The sequence below is a fragment of the Zalophus californianus genome, chromosome 16 (assembly GCF_009762305.2).
Source record: "Zalophus californianus isolate mZalCal1 chromosome 16, mZalCal1.pri.v2, whole genome shotgun sequence".
Taxonomy (NCBI): Eukaryota; Metazoa; Chordata; class Mammalia; order Carnivora; family Otariidae; genus Zalophus; species Zalophus californianus.
In genome coordinates, this window is record NC_045610.1 from 38,601,867 (window position 1) to 38,626,071 (window position 24,205).

General features: G+C 53.2%; 1 protein-coding gene across 1 annotated transcript in view; it reads right to left on the reverse strand.

The window, feature by feature from the left end:
* Window positions 1-5,702: 5,702 nt before the first annotated feature.
* Window positions 5,703-24,205, reverse strand: part of PLXDC1 (plexin domain containing 1) — a 55,532-nt gene continuing 37,029 nt past the window's right edge. Inside the window, exons 8-14 of the mRNA XM_027626243.2 lie at window positions 23,790-23,885; window positions 18,724-18,805; window positions 15,315-15,375; window positions 13,965-14,100; window positions 10,811-10,846; window positions 8,324-8,484; window positions 5,703-7,035 (exon numbers count right to left, since the gene is read on the reverse strand). Coding sequence (XP_027482044.2) covers window positions 6,916-7,035; window positions 8,324-8,484; window positions 10,811-10,846; window positions 13,965-14,100; window positions 15,315-15,375; window positions 18,724-18,805; window positions 23,790-23,885 — 692 coding nt within the window. The 3' untranslated portion in view covers window positions 5,703-6,915. The remainder of the gene's footprint in view (window positions 7,036-8,323; window positions 8,485-10,810; window positions 10,847-13,964; window positions 14,101-15,314; window positions 15,376-18,723; window positions 18,806-23,789; window positions 23,886-24,205) is intronic.

Below are 24,205 nucleotides of genomic sequence, written 5' to 3' on the forward strand. Positions count from 1 at the left end.
GCTCTTGAAATGACTTACTGTTCCTTGGGAGAGGGGAGTCCAGGCAAAGGGCTCCCCATTAGGCGCTTGATGGACCACATCTGAATTTGTGGAGAGCCGCCTATCTGTGAATTCAAAATGGGATCTAAACCGAGGGGACTATGGGGTGGGTGAGTGGAAAAGAGATGGGACTTCTTACTTCAGGAGGATTTTCAGCCTTTCCTCAGCTGGACACGGGGAGTCTTTTTTTTTTCTTTTTAAGTTTTCATTTCTTTTTTTTTTAAGATTTTTTTTATTTATTTATTTGAGAGACGGAGAGAATGAGAGAGAAAGCACATGAGATGGGGGGAGGGTCAGAGGGAGAAGCAGACTCCCTGCCGAGCAGGGAGCCCGATGCGGGACTCGATCCAGGGACTCCAGGATCATGACCTGAGCCGAAGGCAGTCGCTTAACCAACTGAGCCACCCAGGCGCCCACGGGGAGTCTTATACTATACCTTTTGGACCCTGGATCTGATCCCATGGTGGTGAGCCAATTTCTGGAGAAAAAAAACTGTGAAAAGGACAGACCGAAGCTGGAAAGGAAGGTTGGATTGTATGACCGGGAGTGTACGCTGAAATATTATTGGCCTGCCTTCAGATATTTCCTTTTCGGTGCTTTTAACTTTGTGGAAAACTGTGGGCATGGTTTAGCTATCTCCAGGGACCAAATGTAAAAGTGTCCTGTGAACATCAGAAACCTCGCCCCCAAAGCCGTTCTCTTTGGTTTCAGCAGTTCAAGTGAGGATTCCCCCGACCCACTTCCTTTCTCTCCAGCCCCATCGTGGAAAATGAAGTCATCGGTGGTCCTCCATTCAAGAAGAAAACCAGCGCAGAGGCACTGCCTTGGGTTCTGTAAAGCCTTGTGGAGAGCGCTTCCAAATCTTCGTGTGAGGGGGTCTCCGAGTGGGGGAGGGGGGAGCCAGAGGAGGGGAGGCAGGAACAACGAAGACATTTTCACCAAGCTCTTGGGATCGTGGAAATAAATGCCTGATACGCTCACAGTTTCGGGGATCCAAGACCGAGGATCTGAGGTCATTGTTATGCCTGTTTTTGAGGCTCTCTCCAGGCCCGGGAGGACTCTGTATACCCCACAGCCAGCTTCCATACTTAACCGTGAGGTTCTGGTGCTGCCCGGTGGTCCCCAGGGAACAACCTCAGCTGGGAATCCAGAGCCCTAGTTTTGGGGATTGTCTCGGCGACTTACTAGCCATGTGACCTTGGGCCAGTCACTTAACGGTGCCTGGCACATGGTAGGTGCTGCATGAGTATGGATCAAATTAATAAATAAACAAGTAAACCACCTGTTTGAACCTCAGTTTCCTTATCTGGGAAATGGGGGAATAATGCCTCCCCAATAGGCTGTGATCATGTAGGTAAAATTGCTTCCTAGAAGTGCTTCCCAAACTTCCTTGGGCTTCACATGAGTCACCTGGGGAGCTACTCAAGCACAGATGCTGACTCAGCAGGTCTGGGTTGGGTGGGCCTGACTTCTGCATTTCCAGCTAATCCTTCGGGGATGCCTATCCATACCACACTTTGAGTAGCTAGGTCCAAGACCCTAAAGTCCTTGAAATTATTAACCTTATCTTTTTAGCCCATGGAGTCCGGACAGTTGATCTAACTAACCAGTTGACCCAAGGTGCCCATCCTGGAGGGGTTTCCTGGGACATAGGACTCTCGGTGTTGGAACCAAGAAAGTTCCAGGCAGACTAGAACAAGTTGGTAACCTTATCAGGATAATGGAAAGAAAAGGGGTGCTTAGGTCTGAGCTGCTGTGTGAACTAGGGCAAGAAAAAAACTCAGGAGAGGCTGTTTGCTAAGGAGAGGAGCATCTTCCTACCCAGAGAAGTTGCGTGACTTGGTCCACATCACACAGCTTCTCAGGAACAAGGCTGGGGCTACAGCTCCCACCTTCTGACCAGCTACGTAGCTCGGCGCTTTCTCCACCAGTCCTTGCTGCCTTTTCCAACACATTCCTCCCTATTCAGCGAACACAGCACGTTTATTTATAAATCGGCTTGTTTGGAGCCTGAAATTGGGCGCAGCTGATTTTGGCTGTGAAGAGTTCAAATTTTTCCTCCCTTTGTTTTGGTTTGCTTCACCGTGTTTTGTGAACGAAAAACGCAAAGTAATAAAAGCACAATGAGGCCGCTAAAGTGGTTTGACTGGGAAGCCTCCAGAAATGTGGCAGCCTCATCATATGCAGATGGATTTTGTGTCTGTAGATGGTAGATTGGAAGCCCACGAGGTTTACTTCCAGGGATTTACAAACCCCAAATAAATAAAGAGCTGGGATCTCTTTCCAGGCTGTTTCTCCTGGAGGTAGGATGGAAGGTTGGGGGAAGCAGCCCTGCTGGGCAGGTTGCTGGAGGCTTCTCTTAGGCTCCTTAGTCCAGGTCCTTAGAGGAGCTGCTAGTCATCGGGCCAAGGTAGGAGCTGCAATTTGCAGAATGCACTCAAAATTCTTGACACTTTGTTCTGCACACTGCAGAAGTCCTAGAAGAAAGTTGCTTTTTATTATTAACACTGAATGTAAGTTCAGGTTTTTTTGGGGAGGTGGAGTGGGGGAGAAAGGGGGTGGAGACAGAGAAAGAGAGAGAGGTTGGCTTCATTTTCTCTGTGACTCTACCTGGTGTGGGTTCCCAAGGCCAGGGAGTCTGCGGGCAGCCCCTAATCAGTGCTCTGTGCAAATCTGTTATCATTTCCAGGACTGGGAGAAGAGAGTCTTAGCCTTGCCCACAACCAGAGGAGTGATCAGCTCAAGTGCTGAACACTGCTTTTCAAACAATGAGGATGGCAGCTTTTTTGTTTGTTTGTTTGGTTTTTAAGATTTTATTTATTTATTTGACAGAGAGAGAGAGCACAAGCAAGGGGAATGGCAGGCAGAGGCAGAAGGAGAAGCAGGCTCCCTGCAGAGCAGGGGGAGCCTGATGTGGGACTTGATCCCAGGACCCTGGGGTCATGACCTGAGCCGAAGGCAGTCGCTTAACCAACTGAGCCACACAGGCGCCCAAGGATGGCAGCTTTTAAAACAGCTTTTACCAGTGTCTTAAGCCTGAACATAGCAACAACTTCATCTGATGTTATTAGCAATAAAATGCGCAAGTGTGCACATTACGTGTATGCATGCCTACATATATACACACACAGGGGTACTGTGCACAGGAGAGCCCTGATAAAACACACAAATTGAAAAACTTGCTTCCCGGGGCGCCTGAGTGGCTCAGTCGTTAAGCGTCTGCCTTCAGCTCAGGTCATGATCCCGGGGTCCTGGGATCGAGCCCCACATCGGGTTCCCTGCTCAGCGGGAAGCCTGCTCTCCCACTCCCCCTGCTTGTGTTCCCTCTCTCGCTGTGTCTCTCTCTGTCAAATAAATAAATAAAATCTTTAAAAAGAAAAGAAAAGGGCTCCTGGGTGGCTCAGTTGGTTAAGCGACTGCCTTCGGCTCAGGTCATGATCCTGGAGTCCCGGGATCGAGTCCCACATCGGGCTCCCTGCTCGGCAGGGAGTCTGCTTCTCCCTCTGACCCTCCCCCCTCTCATGTACACTCTCTCTCTCTCTCTCATTCTCACTCTCTCAAAATAAATAATAAATAAATCTTTAAAAAATAAATAAAAAGAAAAGAAAAGAAAAGAAAAAAACTTACTTCCCGTGGTCCATAGAGAAACTTGAATAGTGACCAAAGGAGATTTTCAACCTCAGGCTCCAGGCTGAGACCTGAAGAAGTGGCCTCCAGGGTCACAGGTCTGCTGGGGTGAGTGGGTGATACCTGATTCTGGCGGGAGGGAGATGGCCAGTCATTCAAGCTCGGAAACCCCGTTTACATTCTTGGTGCTGGGGTTGATGGATGGGCTCATATGCACTCATGTTCTAGGATCAGAAACCCCAGCACCTCACAGGACACGTCCACGCACCTGGCGGCAGCAGATTAAAGGAGTACAAGGGGTGCTCTCAGCCTGACCCCGGGCCCTCCTCATACCCGGCCTCTGCATTCCTCTTCTTTCCCTCACACTTAAGAGTTCTGGTATAAAACAGAGCTTCCCTGAGGACTTCTCATTCACAAGACAGCTCTGCAGAGCCCTGTTTCATGGGGTTGAAGTTTCCTGTCGCAGTGATGAACGTCCATGAATCCTACCCTCCCACCCGGCAGTGAGATCACAGTGAGGACACGCAAAGGCACCATGTGGGAAAGGTACTGCCAACCACCTGCTTTCCCTAGAGACTGGATATTCTGGTGGGGTGGAAGGTCCTGGAAGTCTGCAAGCATATGTGGGGTGCTACTTGGCCTTGCTGGACTGTAGGCAAATGTGGAAGGTTAACCACAAGACCCCTGTGTCTCCTCCTGGTCACTCATTCTCCAAGTGAGACTTTCTCTCTCGCTACCCAGCTAACCTGCTCTAAACGTTGGAGTAAACGCTTACCTTGTCACCGATCCTAAGGGTAGCTGGGAGCCAGCGTTAACTCTGTGAGATGCCTGGCTCTGTATCTTGGGAGCCCTGGGCTACGTGTTTTGGCTCGAGAAGTCCAAAGACTCTTAATATCCAGTGACACATCTTTAGCTCTTTTTGCTGTAAATAAACCAGGCTACCCGATGGCCTCACCACTGTCCTCCCTGGGGTCAGCCAGGCTCACTCTGACCTGGCAGAGGCATCTCAACTTTCTCCGCTTGCAGAGGTTACGGCATAGGCCTTACCGAATCCTCACACATTTCTTTCTCTTTTTTTTAAGATTTTATTTATTTATTTTTAAGATCTGATTTATTTATTTATTTATTTATTTATTTATTTATTTATTTATTTATTTATTTAGTAGGGGCAGAGGGAGAGGGAGAAACAGGCTCCCCACTGAGCAGGGAGTTTTTTAAAGATTTTATTTATTTATTTGTTTATTTATTTAGGAGGGGCCGAGGGAGAGGGAGAAGCAGGCTCCCCGCTGAGCAGGGAGCCCGATGTGGGGCTCAATCCCGGGACTCTGGGATCATGACCTGAGCTGAAGGCAGACGCTTAATTCAGCTGAGCCACCCAGGTGCCTCCCCGACCACCACACACACACTCACACACCTTTCTTCACTCTCAGTGTTCTTTCCCTTCAGGAATCACGAACAGTGAGCACAACTCCCACTGGGAAGAAGCTTGCTGGAGTTTGGGAGTGGGGCAAATGGTGCTGTGCCCTGCATTTGGCCACACTAGGAACCGCCCCACCAGCCACTTTAGACACATAAAGGTCATAGATGCTTTGCCAGTCAGGCAAGGGCAGAAATCACCCTCCTGCTGGCCAGGAGTGCTGGGAGCCCAGATCATTTTAGCACCTGGCTGCTCTTCTCTCATTAAGACAGCTCAGTTACAGACCTTTCTGTCCTTCAGAAGCTTGGAAAGAACCCTATTCTCTTGGCTGCCCTGTCTTTTTTCTTTCTCACATTCTGACCCTCCCCATAGCTCTTCCTTGTCTGGTTTATGAAAAAAAAATTACACACACACACACACACACACAACTGAAGTCCAGCATGTTTCCCACTCGGATTGTCAATGGTGGCCTCACAGAGGATAAACCACGAAGCATCTGGAAAACCATGGGTCAAGTGTTTGGATATGTCTGGTTATTTGTGGACTCCCTACCCACCACCTCAGGAGGCCTTGTACTTTTGCAGTGACGTGCATAAAAGGGCGTGACTCAGTGGAGACTGATTTAACATTTATTTGCTGCTGATATTCTTTACTTTGAATGAGGTTGAGCTATAGATTTTAATTTTAAAATTCTCTTCAGAAGCAGCCCCAACTCATCCCTGGGACAGAATTCCCTTAAAGCCAGGTGAAGTTTGAGAGCCTAAACACTTTGTTCCAAAAGCTTCCGGCAGAGCTGGGGAGGTGGGAGTGACTCTCCAGGTCAAGGTTTTCCACAGAAAGTCCCTCCTTCCCACGCCAGCTTCCTCTGTCCCATCCGTTCCAACAGCTTTGCTTCTCAACAGAATCCAGCGGAAGTTCCCTGCTGAGTACGTCTCCAGAAGCCCTCCTACCACCCTGTGTCTTCTCTTTAATGGCTATAAAAATCCAGCTCAGAGGAGGAAAGGTACTAGGCTGGCAGGCCCTGCCTTTGAAGGTACTTCCTGGCACTGACAGAAGGACAGGCCAGTGAACACTGTGGACACCACACGCGCCACTGGAATCTGGAGCCCCACACCACCTGGCTCGGCTCGCCAGGCCAAGGCTGGGTCGCAGTTGGGGTAAAGCCCATGAGGTGGGCTGCACACACATTCCCTGTAGGACTGGTTCTCAGCAGAAAGGGGAACTCTAGGGAGTAAAGCCTAAAAATGCAACTTTCGCCCCCACAAGTTCTTTCCTCTCCGCACATTTGGCCTTCCTCTGGTGACAACATGCCAGACAGAGCCGTACCTGTGTTTAGCAGATGGCTAGAACATCTTCAGACTTCCTAAGCCACCAAGGCTGGGGCAAAATACACTGAATCCATAGCCATGAGGACCAGCTCTGGAGTCTATGGACCCTGGAATGCTGCGGCCCCGATCGTGAGTCTTGTTCTCTGTGTCCTGTGGAGGGGCATTAGGTGACTCAGGTGGGAGGGGCCTCTGGGGCAGGACCACGGGAGGAGACCACTGAGAGACCCAGAAGGGGAGACCCCTCACATCAAAACAGGATGAAATTAGGTTGTTGTCCCTTAAGAACCTCACGTGGTTGGTTTTCTGCCCCCTTGCTTCAGTGCGTGGTATGCGATGGCCAAACTGTGGTTCTGGCACCATTAGCCATGGTCTCATCTCCATCTTCCCGGCCAGGGCAAGTTCAGAGGAAGCCAAGAAAAGTCACTTCTCCGCTTTGCTTTGACTGGTCTTCTTTGGGGTCCTGGGGTCTTCTTTCCTATCCTTCCATGGGGAGACCTGGCGCTCTCAGCACTGCTCAGCCTCCACGAAGCCCTCTTTCTCGTGGCCCGAGGGCTCAACCTCCGTGTAGGTGGAGTGGTTGGGGTGGTTGCGGAATCTCACTGCCGGCCAGTGGTGAGGTCTCCGCTGTGGGCAGGGGGTGGGGGGGTGGGGGGGTGGGGGGGTGGGGGCACAGAGTCAGTGGGTGTGGCCTCACCCACCTGGGACCCCACCCCCACCTCCTCCCTGACCAGGGACAGTGCTGAGCACGGAGACTCTCTTCACCAGGGCTCTGGGGCCTACTCTGAGCCAGGTGGAGTTCAACCCCCCTCCCCGGAAGCCTCCCACCATGGTGATCCCTCCACTGCTGGGAGCCTTGCTGGGAGCCCTAGGAGTCTGGGAGGAGGGCATTTTACCCCTCATGGCATGGACTGCAGGACACACGTGAGAGCCTTTAGCAACGTACCGAGTAGAGCCCTGAGACCGTGAAAGGTGAGGCAGTGGGTGAGAGAGGGAATGATCTGCGAGGTTCTGGAAATACCAAGATAACCCTCCAGACAGTACAGGCCCTGGAGACGGCTGGGGAGCTTATGAACATGCACCTTCCTGGGCCAGTTTCAGACCTGCCCCATCAGCATCTCTGGGGCTGGGGATCTGCAGTCCCCCGGGGTGATACCCAGGGAGGCTAAAACTTAAGGCTGACTGGTTAGGGCTTACAAGAAACAGGGGCTTCTAAGCAAAGAGGAGGAGATCCCCTGCGCCTCTGGGTGACCCCTGTGTGGGAGACTGTGGTCAAAGAGGCAGCCCCACTAGACCACATGCAGAGCTGGTGAGGAGCTGAGAGTGGAGGACAGGGCCAGGAGCTGCCAAGCCCTGTGGCCCAGAGAGAAGGGGGCTGGCCTTTACTTCCCAAGCTGTACTTCAAGCTGGTTCTTCCGAATTCTGAGACATTCCAAACCATAGCATCCTCCATGAAAGCTCCCAGAGAGAGCAACTCTTACGATTACTGTGTCTTGTCAATTCTAACCTAAGCACCCACACAACAAGCAAAGAGGCAAAGGTTTCAGTTCCCCTATGGCTTTGAATAAGCAGCCGGCCTGGAATTTGGGGTGAAAGACCACAGAGCATTAAAGAATGGCCGCACAATCTCTTTCTTTCCTCTGGGGATGCTTCTGATTTCACCAACGGGGGAGCGAAAGGCAGACAGGCTGTTCCACAGGACAGGAGGGGTGCAGCACTCCTGGGGGAGACTCGGGGAGGGGGGTTAGGGACTCCAAGGTGCGCCAGGATGGAGTCAAGGACGGTTCCTCAGGAAGGAACAGGAGCCGGGCATGCGGGCAGGGAGGGATGAGGTGGGGAGGGCCAGGTACTCCGTGGCTGGGGAGATGCTGATGCGGAGGCAGATGGCGGAGCTGGAGCCAGATTCTGCACTGACCTCGATGAAGAAGAGCGCAGCATTGGAGGTGGGGTGGCCGTTGATGTAAATCCCAGCCAGGATGATGGCTGCCACCAGGAGGACTGCCAGCATGATGCCCACGATGGTTCCCAGGTTCATGGGGGGGCCCCTGGTCTTGGGGGACAGGTTGTTCTGAAGGCCTGTGGAGAGACCGATAGGGGAGGGAGTGGCTACTGGGGAGCAGGGAAGGTGGGGCCATAAAGTCCCAGGTTCTGGCAAAATCTCAGAGATGAAAACTGGCAGAAACTTCGGGCATGCTTATGAAATAGGTAAAAAGGTGGGAATCATGAGTATGGCGTTCACATTGCACTGGGCAGGGTTCAGGTGGTTTTCCAAAATCACTTAAAAGTTGCCCGAATGTCTAATAAGGATTATAAGAGAAGTTCTCTCCAACACATGTGCCACTTAAGTGCTTTTAGGGAGTTCTCACAGGTTAAGTGATGGTGAGGTGTTTTGGATCTGGAATATGGCTCCCTGGTTCAAATCCAGGCTCTGCTGCTTACTAGCTGGGTGACCTTGGGCAAATTCCATAACCTCTCTGTGCCTCACTTATCACTTCTATAGAACAAGGATCATAATGATTACCTAATAGGGTTAGTGTTAAAGCCATAAGGGTTAAAACCGGATCATTCACGTCAACTGCTGAAGACCGGGGCTGGAATCTCAGATGACCTCAGTAAGTATTAGCTATTTTGATGACAAAATGACCATATTTTCATCTGTCACTGTCTACTACCAGACCGCGGCCTCCTGGAGGGCAAGGACTGTGTTTTATTCATCTCTGTGTCCTTAGCTCTTAGAAAAAATGGCAGGCCCCATGGTAGGAGCTCAATAAAAGAGTGTACCAGGTCCTCTGAGGGCTAATAAACCAGCAGGCAATCTCTGAGAACATCCTGAGCATTTGAAATACATCCCACGGAGGAGGCTGAGTATTGCCATAGACTATCAAGCTGGAAGGTCATCTAGTCCAACCCTTTTCTTGTATGACTGGAAATACAGAGAGGTAAAGTGATTTGCTCGAGGACAGAGTCAGCCGGCCACTAAGAAGCCTATATTCCCATATTTCCTGGGGTGGCTACTTGCTGCTTCTCCCTACCCTACAGGGATGTGGAGATAATGACGTAGAAAAGACTGATGAGCACATAAGCAAAAGAAGTAGCAAATCTTTTCTTACATGGGTCGTGGGTGAAATGGGAATCAACAGGAGGTGGGGACTTTTAATAGGATGTCGCACGCACCCCAGTCACTGTCCTCCCCTCCCCTCTTCTCTGCAAGCAGAAGAAAAACCCAAGAGAGAAACTGTCCCCGGGGCACTCCAGCGCATGGTCAGTGCCGCTATCTGCCAACAGGTGAGGTGACCCGCCCCACGCTAGCCTCCCCCGACCTGGCAGTCAGCCTGCAGCCCGCAGAGACCTTGGCGATCAGATGGTCAGGGTTTGGGCTGACCCAAAACCTGCGTGGTGCAGAGCGAGGGGAACGTGGCCCAGCCCCCACTCCTCACTCCCAGCCTGGGCACACGATGCACACTCACTCATGAGCAGTCATGCCTTCGTCTCTGGGGGGAGACTGGATCACACCCTGCTGTATCAACTGCCTCTCCTCCCCTGCGGGTGGGGATAGCAATGTCCCGGTCCCTAGAGTCTAGAAGGCATGTCCATCTCCCCCGTGCAGTGGTTGCAGTAAGGGCTCCAGCTGGCTCTGGGCCAAGGGCAGGGAGGTGGGCCATGTTATGTCACCAGAGAGCACATTATCCTCCCAGTTAATCTCGGGAGTGAAGGACCCCAACTTCTCGTGCCCTGTAAAAAGTGGGGTAGGGGTGCCTGGGTGGCTCAGTCGTTAAGCATCTGCCTTCGACTCAGGTCATGATCCCAGCGTCCTGGGATCGAGCCCCGCATCGGGCTCCCCTGCTCGGCAGGAAGCCCGCTTCTCCTTCTCCCACTCCCCCTGCTTGTGTTCCCTCTCTCGCTGTGTCTCTCTCTGTCAAATAAATAAATAAAATCTTTAAAAAAAAAAGTGGGGTAGACAACTTTTGTGTACTCTCTGTCAACCTGGGCAGGGTATCCAAGGAAACAGCGTGGGAGAAGCGGCTCTGCACCCCTCACTGACAGCGAGGCCCCTGGGGACAAGAGGTGGGGCCATTGGTGGCAGGCCACACACTGCCACGTCTGCTCTAGCCCCACTCTCTCTTCCTCCTCTTGCTCTTTTCAGGGCAGTGAGTAGTCAAGACAGATCTCCAGGAGGTTCCTGGCTGATGAGAAATGTCTAGATGTAGACATGTTCCTTCAATCTAGTGGGCCTGTGCCCAGGAGCCCAGCAGGAGGTGTGGGCCGCTGAGGCCGCTGTCACTCCCCTCCTCCCCACCTCAGAACCAAAGCAGAGAGGCCAGGTGCCTGCTGCACACTCTTGGAGGGCGGGTTCCAAGAGGCAGTGGGTCTGATGAAGAGTGGCAGGCAGCTCTGTACTCACCGTCTCCTCCTGCATAGGGATTCAACTTGGTGTCATCTTCAAAGAGAAGGAGAGAAGGTGTAATGTTAGTGGAATCATTATGGCCTTGGTCACTTTAGGTCCAGATGGGATTTTAGGGAGGTTTAGTCCAACCCTGCATTTTACGTGGGGGTTTTTTTTTTTTTACAATTCTGTAAAGATTTTATTTTAAAGCGATCTCTACACCCAACATGGGGCTCAAACCCACAACCCTGATATCAAGAGTCTCATGCTCTACCAACTGAGCCAGCCAGGTGCCCCTAATCCTTCATTTTAGAGGCAAAGAAGCTGAAGCACAGAGAGGGGAGGTGACTTGCTTAAAGTCACACAGCAGTGTAATGGTGGAAGTCCACCAACAAGCCAACTTTTCCTAGTCTCGTGTCATTCATTCAAGCAATATTTATTGGATGTATACTACGGAGTTGAGCCCTGGGAGTAGGCACTGGGGTTTGACAGGGTCTCTGCCCTCAGGGAGTTAACAAGTGGGGGAGATGGAGTGACAATTAAAACGCAGCATACTGAAGCTCTGATTGGGGGCCTCACCCAGACAAAGGGTGTCAAGACGGAGGGGCGAGACGTGGGGCCAGGGAAAAGGGTTCCAGACAGAGGAAGAAGCATGAGCAAAGGCCCAGAGTCAGCAAGGATTTGGCCAGGTGGGGATAAAAAGCAGTGCCGAGTAGCTGGAGGGTGGAGAGGGTGTGAGTGGGGTGTGGTGAGAGATGAGGCCGGGGGTGGGGTGGGGGTCTGCGAGGCCAAGGTGAGGACCTGGCACGTTCTCCTACGGGGCGCCAGGAGGCTGAGGAATGGCTGAGGAGGCTCAAAAGCAGCGATCTTGTGTCACAGATGCAGTTCTGCTTGAAGATCTCCCCTGGCACACAACTTGGAGGAAAGATTTCCACACCGCAAGGTGTGTGTCCTGTGGCTTCCTAAATAGGTTCCAATGGTTGACCCTCCCTGTGGCTCTTCCCCACAGACTGTGTTGGGGGCTGTGCCCCCAACAGCTTTTCTCCCACTCACTCCCAGCTGGTTCCCAGCTGCCGTCTTGCTGGGGGGGGGCGGGTGCATGGACTGCAGACTGGTTCCCTAATTAGTGGATTGCAGTAGAGTCCCAGGAAGACTCACATGGTAAAGAAATGTGTGCAACAGGTGTTGAATGAGTGGTCCTTTTTCTGAGTTAGTTGTCACTTCCTTTTTTTTTTTTTTAAGTTTTTATTTATGTGACTGAGAGAGAGAATGAGTGGTGGGGAGGAGCAGAGGGAGAGAGAGAGAGAGAGAGAAGCAGACTCCCCGCTGAGCAGGAACCCTGATGCAGGCCTTGATCCCAGGACCCGAATGGAGATCATGACCTGAGCCAAAGGCAGACACTTAACTAACTGAGCCACCCAGGCACCCCAAATAAAATCTTTAAAAAGGGGGGCACCTGGGTGGCTCAGTCGTTAAGCATCCGCCTTCGGCTCAGGTCATGATCCCAGGGTCCTGGGATCGAGCCCCGCATCGGGCTCGCTGCTCAGCGGGAAGCCTGCTTCTCCCTCTCCCACTCCCCCTGCTTGTGTTCCCTCTCTCGCTGTGTCTCTCTCTGTCAAATAAACAAAATAAAATAAAATAAAAAGTTTTTTTTTTCAGCACCAAGAAAAGCAGTCAAGGGGCGAGATCACTGCTTTTGAGACAAATGAGACCTGGCTCCTCCTCTTCTGGCTGTGACCCTGGACAAGTCACTGACCTCCCTGAACCTTAGTGTCTCCTCTGTGAAATGGGGATATAACAGCATCAACATGCAGGATTGTTAGGAGGACCAAGTGAGTGTTGATGCCTGCACAACGTTAGCACATGGTCAGGACCCTCAAAATGTTAGCTCGTGGGGCACCTGGGTGGCTCAGTTGTTAAGCGACTGCCTTCAGCTCAGGTCATGATTCTGGAGTCCCAGGATCAAGCCCTGCATTGGGCTCCCGGCTCAGCAGGAAGTCTGTTCTCCCTCTGCCCCTCACGCTGCTCGTGTTGTTCTTTCTCTCTCTCAAATAAATAAATAAAATCTTTAAAAAAAAATGTTAGCTCGCCTATCATGTGCTCCCTCGTCTAGGACTTCCTTCTGTCCAGACCCATGGGTCCATTCGCCAGTTCTTTAGGCTGCAGTGAGAAAGGCAGGGGGCACCGTAGAAAGAACATTCCACAGCTTACTTTTCAGGTAACCCCAAGAAACCAACTTTGCCCCTACGAGCCTGTTTCCATAGCTGCCAAATGGGATGGTGGCTGAATAATGTTTTAAAACATTTGCCTTTTTCTCTTCTCCTTTCCTCTGTTCCATTTGCCCCTTTCAAGCAGGTACATGGCTCCGTGGAGGTGGTACGAGCCCACGTTTTTCAGTGTGAGCCTAAGGGCAAAGGGCTAAAACCTGGCAGTAATGTACTGAGAGAAAGGATGAGAGAGAAATTTTTCAGAGATGGCCAAAGAATCCCGGAGGGGCCTGCACCAGGCTTCCCCAGATGCTGTGTGGTACCTCCGGGTAGACAGACCTTCCGGCAGCTTCAAGACCCCCAGGCCTTGGGATGGCAGAAGCCGCTGGGGGTGGGAGGGCAGCCAGACCCTGGAGAGGTGGGGACGGAGCAGCGGCAACACTCCTGGACACAGCTGCCCCACTCTGACCCTCTGTCCATACCAGGTCCCAGGAGCAGGAAGCCAGGCGGAGGTGCACCCCTCCAGCTGCGTGAGCATCGAGAGCCAGAAGCAGTTGTAGAAAAATCAGGCAGTCTTTCGCTCACGTCTGAGTGCGTGGACTGAGTTCATACCTGCCACAGGGCCACTAAGACCTCCCGGATTCTGTGGGGACGGCCACTAAGATGACCTGAGGTGGACCATATCAAATACCGGGCCCTGGGCTGGGACATTCATCTGCCTCCCCTTGCCACGGTGAATCCGTCCCACCGCCCCGACATGGGCCAGCACCTGGCTCTGCCTCTTCCCAGCAAGCTGGGGACTCCGGCTCTCTGAGCCTCGGGGCCCTCCTCTGTGAAAGTTGGGGCCATTCCTCTTCCCTGAGACCCCCCTCTGTCAGGGATGGTCGTGATGCGCCGGGGCCCGAGCCCGTCCCTTCCTCGTGGCCTCTTGCCCCTACTGCTCCCCGCCCGGGCTCACGCCTTACCTTCCGTGGTGAGGCTGTCGATGAAGAGGGAGGAGGAGGTGGTGGTGAGGTCGTCGTCAAAGGGACTGAAGGAGCTGTTGGGGGAGGCCGAGGAGTGGCCTTCGTCCCGGAAGTCCTCACACGTCCGGCGCTCTGCCTGCAGGAGAGACCCGGCACCACTGGGCACCAGACGCCACACGAGCCGAGCCGGCGTGCGGCACAGAGAAGAGTCCTCCCCCGGGGGGACGGAGGGGGCCCCTTCATCCTCCAGCGGCCAGAAACCTTCAGATGCCGGCGCATGGTTCAAGTGTGGTGAACTCACCGGAGCTGGGCCCTGAGTGCATTTACGCCTCTTCCACTTGATCCTGAAAGTGCCTTATCTACCTTACAAGGCAATTTAGCTGTCCGCTGCTTCGAATCCTTCCTCGAGGAAGGAGCTGAGATGCCAATCTTAAACAAATAAAGCAAATCCCTACATTCACCACAGCCAGCGTCAGAAGTGGGCTGCTAGACGAGATTTTTTTCAGGACATAGAAGGCTCATCTGGCCCTACTAATAAACAGAGGAGGCGGTGAGTGCACAGAGTGGGGTCTCGGGGCGAGGGTTATGTTTCAGTGTGGGGCCTTGGCACTTCCATATCCCACCAGTTGTGAGAGGCAGCTCAAGTCATTAAAAAAAAAAAAAATCTCTCTGTGCCTCAGTTTCCCGCTCTGAGCAGGGGGGCGGGGCACCAGCCCCCAGCTCCGGGGGCTGTTCAGATTAAGGCAGAGCAAGTGTGGTGCAGCGTGCCGCAGAGTGCTGGGCGCACACACCGGGCACACACAGCAAGAAGGGCTGGAGAAGGCAAGGGAGAGGAAAGGAGGCACGGATGAATGGGTCTGTCTGGGTCAGTGTAAGGTGTAACAACAGGACGCTGCCCACCCAGAATCAAAGTGGAACATTCTAGAAAACTCCAGCAGTGAGAAGGAACCTGTATGGGATTTGAAATGGGAGGGGCCTGGAATAATCCTCCTCCCTCTCAGAAAAGCCTGGCCTCCCTGAAGAGCCTGAGGGCTGGAGCCAGGGCAAATGCCCCGAGAATGTCACCAGCCTCCCAGAGGATCCAGCTGTGGCCAGCACCATGCCCAACGTACCCTCTGCAAACACCAAAGAGCTGCCGGAGAGCTGCCCACCCAAGGCCAAGCCACCAGAAGTGTTTTTCTCAGAGACCAGAGAACCCTCTAAAATCTCCCAAGTCTTCTAACTGGCTCAGAGCAGTCTGAGAGTCCCAGATGAAGGGGAGAATTTCACCAAGAGCCAAAGAGCTACGGTGGGAGGGGTCTGCTGGCAGCCCCGCGGTTCCCCACAACCTGGCTCGCTGAAGCTTCTCACCTCCTGGGCACAGCCGTAGGCCAGCCACTCCTGGCGGTAGCGGTCAAAACCACTGGAGCATCTGCAAGGGGACCAAAAGGTAAGAGATGTGATGGATTGACAGAGAATCCCTCCCCTTCACATCCCCCATTCAGTAACAGCTCTCCGGTGATGGTGAGGAGGGGGCCGACCTCCCAGGGCTGCACGGTGATCAAGACCACTGGGCAGGGGCCCTCCTCAGCACCAGGCAGCTGTGGGATCAGCAGTCAGACCCTTCTTCCCCAACTACTCCTTCCCCAAAAGGAAGGGAAGGTGTCTGTGGCATCTCTACCCTCCTTCGGACCCAGCTCCCCAGGACCAGGGCCACATCTACCCACATGTGTGTGTATAGGGAGCTAGATGGGCTGCATGACCTCAAATGAACTTTGAGATCCCCTTGACTCTAGGTTGCTATGGAACTGCTGAGAATCCAGGGAATTCACACAAATGTCTTCTTGGGAAAGCCTCGCTTATTCACAGACAATCCACCTCTTTCTTTGTGGAGGGGCCTAAACTTGAAAAGGAGAGGTAGACATCAGCAGAGTTAGCCAATGTCTCCTGTGTGATCATTAAAGGGCAGGAATGAAGGTCTTGCCAGAGGCTAGGAGAAATTAAAAAACTGGCTGATCAGTGTTCCAGGAAAGGCCACTGTGCAGCTCAGCTGGGTTGGAAGATGCCAAGTGCCTCCCTAGGGAAGGGGTGGGGGTATGAGGATGAACCAGGGAATGTTCTCCATGGCATCATGCTCAAATTTCCCTTCTTCACTCTGGTGCCAGGGGAATCCACCAAGCCCAACTCAAGCTCTGGGACATGTGCATGGGAAGAATAATATCATGAGCCACCAGTGCTGAGAAAGGATTCATGGCTAGTTAATTTTCTTCACTAGTAACCGCCCACCCATCTGCCAGAGACCTGGTAAAAAGGAGGATTTCCGAGCCCTGTCGGTGTTTCCTTCTGAAGATGCCCCCTCGGGCTCCGAGCTGCTTCTCCTGCAGCAGGGGGAGTGGTGATGAATGAACTAAGCCATCCCCACTCCCCCACTCTCAGGTCCTCTGTGCCCACGATTTTGGGGCATGGAGGATTAGGGGTCTCTTGGGGGCTGGGAGCCAAAGTTTCTTTTTAAGCCAAACGAACTGATTCTTTCAAGGACTGAGCCTTTGATATAAGTCTAAAAGCATCACATTCTAAGCCCTGAGCCAACCAACCCAGATGCAGAGAAGAAAGGCCTGAGATATGGCCACTATTGAGTGCCTCCTGAATGCCAAGTGCCGCCCCAGCCATATGCTGCTTCTGTCCTGTTTCATGGGACCCTCCCAGTGACACTGGAAAGCAAGGATTATGGCCCCTCATTCCCTGGGCCAAATCCTGGAGTTAAGGTCACCCTAAGACTCCAGAGTGGGCCCTTGGCAGGGTGGGGGCAATGTGGGTTGAAAGGAAGACACCGGCCATGGTAAGTGAAATTGTCTAAATCAGATCCAGCCCCAGCGCAAGGACGGGAAGCTCTGGGAGGCTGCGGAAGGCAGAGTGGGTGGCGAGGAAGGGGAAGCTGAGAACCCACAGGGTGATTGCAAGCAGCTGTGGGTGGGAGAGTCCCTGATGGCCAGCCCCTCGGCACCAGCCCTGCCCTCTGGCTCTTTAGGGACCTGGGGTCAGCTCTCAGTGGATGCCAAGGCTCCAGAAGGCTGGCAAGGAGGGGCCCATGCTGGGGTGAGTCCAGGCCCATGGGCATCGGGGGACAAGATTTCGGCCCCACATCAGCCTCACTTGCTCTCTGCTGGAGCTTCTCCCTCCCGGAACGGACATGACCACAGCAAAGGCAGTGTCCACACTCAAGGCCTTGCCCTCCCCCAACCTGACCAACCCTCATTAAGCTGTCACAGCCTCCGGGTTTGGGCATATGTGTTAAATGGGGATGTGTCAATGTGAGGGTTTTGCTTTCATCTGACCCATTTTGAAGCTCTCATGGCTCAGCTCTGGTTGGATGCTGAGTCATGCGGTGGCAGCCAGCCCCAGGATTCCAGGGCTCAACTGAGGTCATCTGGACTATCTCTCCACGCTGAGACAGTGGCTCACAAACTTGAGAGTGCCCGAGGTGGACCAGGCTGCAAAGCCACACTGCAGGACGGACCAAGCTGGGGTCTACCCTAGGTATTCTCTTGAGGCTCCATGCCTTTCGTGCACAGGGCCCTGCACACTTTGCAAAAATGCTCTTTGGTAGTTGAGAAATGAAAATGATGACATGTTCCTCACCCATTTTCCCCCAGGGCCACATCACCACAGCCCATTTTATGGGGAAAATAAACTGAGGCCCCCAAGAGAGTGAATAAGAGCACAGCTGGTGGGAAAAACACACAGGAGCTCCCTCTCTTCCCAGCCCGGGCTGTGCCCTGTGCTGGCCAGGCCGCCCATGACGGCGGCAGCTTCTATTTCTGCACCGGGATATTTGAAAGGAGCGAAGGAAACGCTGACAGATGCCCCACAGCTGCGTGGAACGCAGACTCTGTAATTTGCAATTTTCAAGATCGCCTCGTAGGCTCTCGGAGTTCATAGGGCTTCCCACTCTCATGAGAGCCCAAGTCCCCAGAGAAATTTTTTTTTCCCTCCCTGCTATTTATTTATTTTGGACGGAAGAACAGGGCTCGGATTCTGAGTCTAATCTGTGAGGAAATGATTTCAGGACAAGGAATGGAAGATGAGTTGGATTTAAGAACTTTATCCCTGAACCCGAATCTCATCCGGAATTTTCCCTGTTTCCAAAACCAAGCAAACACAGCTTTGTAGCCTGACCCAACCTTCCACAGATGCCTGCAATTTCCATAGCCCTGATTTTCCGGAAACCCCGTTACAGCCTGACAAGGATCTTAAGGTGGGGTCATGGGGCTCTCATCCAACGGCAATGGGACTTTGGAGATGGCAGGTCTCACACTTGTTTGCAGATGAGGCACCATGTTGAGATGCAGGCTCCTGGGCTTCCCTCCCAGAGATCCTGATCCTGGGGGCCAGGGTAGGGCCCAGGAATCTGCATATCTAACACAAGCCTTAGCTGATTCTGCGATCCTCACAGCTGTGAACCATTCTCTGAGAAGCCCTGCCCTAGGATGAACCAACCCTTCCGGGGTGTGAAGAGGAGCTGCCGTAGATGGGATTCCTGGATGGTCTTCCAGAAACCTAGCGTCACCACAGGGACCCTGCTACACAGTCACCTTGATCGGTCGCAGGCCTCACGGAAAAACTCACTTCTGCGACATTCTTGTCCTGGGGGCACAGTAGACAGGCTAGAGAGGCTCTCATGTTGGCAATGAGGCCCGAGACAGGGAGGGGAGCCATGTCACCCTCTGCCCCTCCTCCACAGTCCGCCCATGGGAACCAGAGGCTCAGCCGGGGCACAAACCTCTGGAGGACATGGCACCAGCTGCAGTTGAAGGTCAGGTCCGACGACACGCAGGTGTCACAGCTTTGATGCTGCAGGCAGGCTGCAAGAGAGAAGGTGGCAGTCCCTCAGACCCTCCATGGATCTCCATGGACCTCCAAAAGGCACAGCTCTCCCCAGTGCTGGGCCCTTACAGAAGTACGGAGTCCCTGACTAGCAGGGACCCTGGAAGTCATTAATGCCACCCTCACTTGACTCCAGCCCTAGATTCTTCCATCTCTTTCTCCCTCCCCCCATTTTCCTCCTTCCTCCTTCCGTCCCCAGGGGGTCGGGCCCTGAGCTGGTGCTGGGGATTGCGCAGTAAATCCTGGTGCCTGCCTTCTTGGGCCTTACAGTCCTATGAGCAGACAGACACTAAACAGATCATCAAGCAAACATAACTACGTAATTATCATTGTGATGAGGCTTGTGAAGGAAAATTACAGGGGCCTCGAAGCATGGACAAAGGGATCTCACCTAGCCTGGGAAGTTATACTGCTGGGCTATTGCCCACAATTACAGGCTTGAGAAGGATTCTTTGTCTTAATTGAGATATATTGGACATATAACATTGTATGTGTTTAAGGTGTATAACATTGATTTGACACCTTTATATTGCAATATAATTGCCATTATAGGGTTAGCTTCACTACTAATGTCACATCACTGTTTCCTCTCGTGACAGGAACAAGAGCTAGTCGTCTAACAAGTTTAATGTTTATAATACACTTTTGTTGGCTATAATCACAGAAAAGGATGTTTAAGATGTTCTGGTTTGCCCCCCAGCCAGTGCTAGCTGGGAGCACTCATTCGGTCCCTGTGAGGGGATTGGCGCCAGGATCTTCCCCTGGCCTGTCTCGGCCTCCTCACTCACCTCCCAGGGAAGCCTGAGCACTGGTCCGCGGGGGTAAACCAGGCATTCATAATTACATCCCTTTCTTCTCGCTCTCCGCTTGGCAGCAAGCTACCCCAGGGAGTATATGGGTCTCTCTGCTCACTTGGGTTTACATCTCACTTGGGAAGTTACTGAACCCCGTTGTGCCTCAGTTCCTCCTTTGTAAAAGAGGGATCCTGGTGCTCTCTGCTGGGCAGACGTGCAGTGAGGATGAGATGAGGTGACACCGAGTGAGGGTCTGTACGAGTGCCGGCCATGCAGCGAGCCCTGTGAATGCTGCTTGTGATTGACTGTGGTCTTACTCATTCCCCTCAATGTACTGACCAGGTATTCGTCCACTTACTCATTCATGCTTGCATTCATTCTTCTTTGTTTTTTAAAGATTTATTTGTTTGAGAGAGAGAGAGAGAGAGAGAGAGAGCACACGTGAGCATGGGGAGGGGCAGAGGGAGAGGGAGAGAGAAAATCCTCAAGCAGACTCCCTGCTGAGAGCAGAGCCTGCCACAGGGCTCGACCCCAGGACCCCAAGAGCATGACCTGAGCAGAAACCAAGAGTGGGATGCTTAACCTACCGCGCCACCCAGGCGCCCCGGAGCAATCTTTCAACAACTATGTATTGAGCGCCTGCCGCAGGCCCTGTCCCGGCTGCTGGAGATGCAGTGGTGGACAGGGAAAGACAGACAGACGCGCTGCCTGCACGGAGCCTGCAGTCTAGAGCAGGAGGCGGCCAGCAGTACACAGACAACAAAGTCTGCGCTAGCATTTCCGGGGGTGAGCTGCGAAAAATAGTGGCGCACAACAGGGAGGCGGGATGGTTGGCGAGCGCCTCTGAGGAGAGGTCGTTTGGGCAGAGATCAGGAGAAGGGAGGAAGCAAGCCTGGCCGCTCTCCTGGAGGAGGAGAAGTCCAAGCAGAAAAGCCCCTGTGCGCAGAGGCCCAGGAGGAGCCCATTGCAGCCGTGTTCCCAGCAGCAACCAGAATGCTAATGGGCTGGGCGGAGTGGACAAGCTGAGGGTGACAGGAACGAGGAGGAGCGACAGCTGGGGTCTGGCCCAGGGCAGGGCAGAGCCTGAGAGCAGAGGAGTTAGCGGGAGCGGGCTGCTGGACGGCGTGTGGACCCCTCTGGTGCCAGCCAAGCCCAGGAGCAGAGAGGGCCGGGGCGGGGGGCAGGGGGCAAGAGGTATGGGGGCTGAATTTTAAGCATTGCTCGCTTGCAGTTGAGCACTACTCTGAAGAGAACCAGAATGACCTCTGGGTGGCAAGCAGCTGCCACAAACCTGTGCGTTTTATCCCAAGGAGACCCAGGCCCTCACCCAGAATAACTGTGCGCAATAGAAAGGCTCCTCCGACGAGCAGCTGCATGGAACAGAACACACCGCTGGCAGCAAGAAGTGACAACTGACTCAGAAAAATAACCACTCAATACCTATCACACACATTTCCTCGCTATGTGAGTCTTCCTGGGACTCTCCTGCAATCCATTAATGCATTAATCCATGCACCCCCAGCAAGATGGCAGCTGGGAACCAGCCGTGGGTGAGTGGGAGAAAAGCTGTTGTGGGCACAGCATGTCACCTTCAGTCACTGTGGGAGCGACTGGCTGTAGGTGGCACTGCATCCTTTCAATTGAATGGAGCTCTCCAGCTGTTTTGTCCCCTGCTGTATCCAGACGGCATAGAACAGCACCCCATCACAAGCACGTGGTAAGCAGTTGACCAGTGTTTACGGAATTGGTGCCTGGGTGGTTTTGTTAACCCCATTTTACAAGGGAGGGAACTGAGGCTTAGAGATAGTCATGGAGCTAGGAGTGGTGGTCTGGGCTTGAACTGAGGTCTGTGGGAGCCAAAAGCCTGAGCGCTTAGCCTTGAGGTCCCACGGTGGGCTTCCCTGCTTCAGCTCCCACCCTCAGCCTGTGCCATCCTTTCATGAGTGTCTTCGAGAAGAGGGACCCGGACTAACCTGCCACAGAGCACAATGGCTTGGAGATAGCCCATCCACACCTCTGGACCAATCTTGGCTAAGTCCTCCCCCACCCAAAGGTAAGAGAGAAATCCTGCACTGGGGGATGCTGAGTTTTCTCGGGACCGAGTTAAACGGGCTTCCAGGGGCTCAAATCCTAGCCCTGGCAGCGCTGCCCCCTGCCCCACCAGCCACACCCACAGGGGTACCCACATGGGATCCCATGGCCTGCTCGTTCCCAGTGGCTCTGGAGGCCCATTAGAAGGCTCCAGGCAAACTGGCCATGAGAAAAAAGCCTGGGAGCCTCCGTGGGGTATGCGTACAACCCACTGACCTTTATTTCTCATCTGCATTTCAGACCTCCTGCGAGCTATTAAACGCTCACCAAATTCACTGGAGGGGTGGGAAGTGGCTGAAATGTACAGACAGTGTCCCAGAAATGATTCCCAGGACGCTTCACTTCCGCCCAGGCAGTTACCCTGCCCTTGGATGTCCTTGCTCCCAAGTGCAGTTTACTCAAGTCCTAGGACTTGAGGTTTGCCCTCGGCAGTCCTTGAGGAACCCCTGCTTCTCAGGCCCCAGGTGTCTCCTGCCTAAGAGAGAGGGCAGCTGCGGTGGGGGTGGGGCTGTGATCCGCAAGGGGCCCTAATCCTGCGACCCCATGGTGACTGTGTCCTTCCTCTTTCCAGGGGAAGACACCTGCTGAGCCCTGCAGAGACAGGCCTAGTGTTCAAGAACTTTCCTCCTCCCCTTATTCTTTCTCCACCCCCCTGCTCCCAGAATCCCCAGGGAAGAGGAAGCAGGGGGAGGCAAGGCAGGAAAGGCCCCAGAAGGCAGGGAGAAGGCCATGGCTTCAGAGGGAAGCCAGCAGGTACTGTGAGATGGGAGAGGAAATTAAAACTCTCTTTCAAAAATGCAAGAACGGAGGGCGCCCGGGGGGCTCAGTTGGTTAAGCGACTGCCTTCGGCTCGGGTCATGATCCCGGGGTCCTGGGATCCAGCCCCGCATCCAGCTCCCTGCTCGGCAGGAAGCCTGCTTCTCCCTCTCCCACTCGCCCTGCTTGTGTTCCCCCTCACGCTGTCTCTCTCTCTCTCTCTCTCTCTCTCTCTCTCTCTCTCTCTGTCAAATAAATAAATAAATAAATAAATAAAATCTTAAAGAAAAAAATGCAAGAACGGGGCTGCCTGGCTGGCTCAGTCTGGAGAGCATGCAACTCTTGATCTCAGGGTCATGAGTTTGAGTCCCACGATGGGTGCAGAGATCACTTAAATAAATAAATAAACTTTAAAAAATAAAAAGAAAGTAAAAATGCCAGAACAAGAATCCTGTCTTCTCCCTTGCTCTCCCCAGCTGCCCTGACCATATCCCAAAGAGCATCCAACCCACATCCAACTGTGGGGTCCACAGCAGTAGCTGGAGCCTTGGTCATGGACATGTGGCCTCAACTGCAGGTGAGTGGGGCACGGGGGAGGGCCGGAGCCATGGTTCTTGGAGGATTGCTGGCTAAATTCCTTTATTGCCTCCTGCCTGTGGACTCCGGCATTACTCCTCCTCTAAGGAAAATGCAACAAGAAATGTAAGGACCTATGGGGCACCTGGGGGCTCAGTCGGTTGAGGGTCTGCCTTCGGCTCAGGTCATGATCCAGGGATTGAGCCCTGGCATCTCAGGCTCTCTGCTCAGTGGAGAGTCTGCGTCTCCCTCGCTCTCTGCCCCTCCCCCCACTTGCGCACACATTCTCTCTCTCTTGCTCACTCTCTAATAAATAAATAAAATCTTAAAAAAAAAAAAAAAGAAATGTAAGGACCGATTCATTCAGTTCCTGGATTACCTTTCCTGGGGGCTCAGTCTAAAAATTCTCAGGGGTACACCTTTCCTGGGTTTTAATTGTGTGTCAATAACCATGGCTGTTCTGTATCAAGTACAAACCACAACCCAGGCCCAGGATGTGCCAGCTACTGTCAGAGCTGACATTTGTCCTCAACTCTACCTACCCTGCTTCTGACCCTTACCATAGCTCTGGGACAGAAGTGGGGTTAGGCCCATGTGACAAATGAGAAATGGCAGCCCAGAGAAATTAGGCGGCCACACCCACACAGGGGTCAGTGGTGGGCCTGGGAATGGAACCCAGATTGTTTGACTGAGAAGCTCTTTCCAGTGGAATGCTCTCCCTCGGTGGGGGACGACCCCTACTCACTGGGCAGTGGGGTGAACTCCACGGCTGACGTGCTGGTGACCTTGCTGGGATCCAGCTCCACACGATGGTATTCAAAGATGGTCCTTCGCCGAGATTCTGAAACAGAGGCAGAGCCCATCATCAGAAGCATCTCATGGCCAGAGGCCTTCGAGGCTTGTCCCTGGAGCCTGATAGGTGGGCAAGAGATTGCAGCAAGTGGATTGGGGAGGCAGGATGCAGCCACTGAGGGGAGGAAGAAACTCATCAACCTGGGACAATGATCTTGAAGCTACAGAGACAGGACAGGAGCTGACCCTGAGAGGGGAGCTTTGTATTGTCAACAGGTCAAACTACTCCACACACAGGCCTGGCTGCCCCTGAGGTCAGGACGTAGGAGCTCCCATGCTTCTGCATGGCTCTGTGTCTTCACAGCTGCT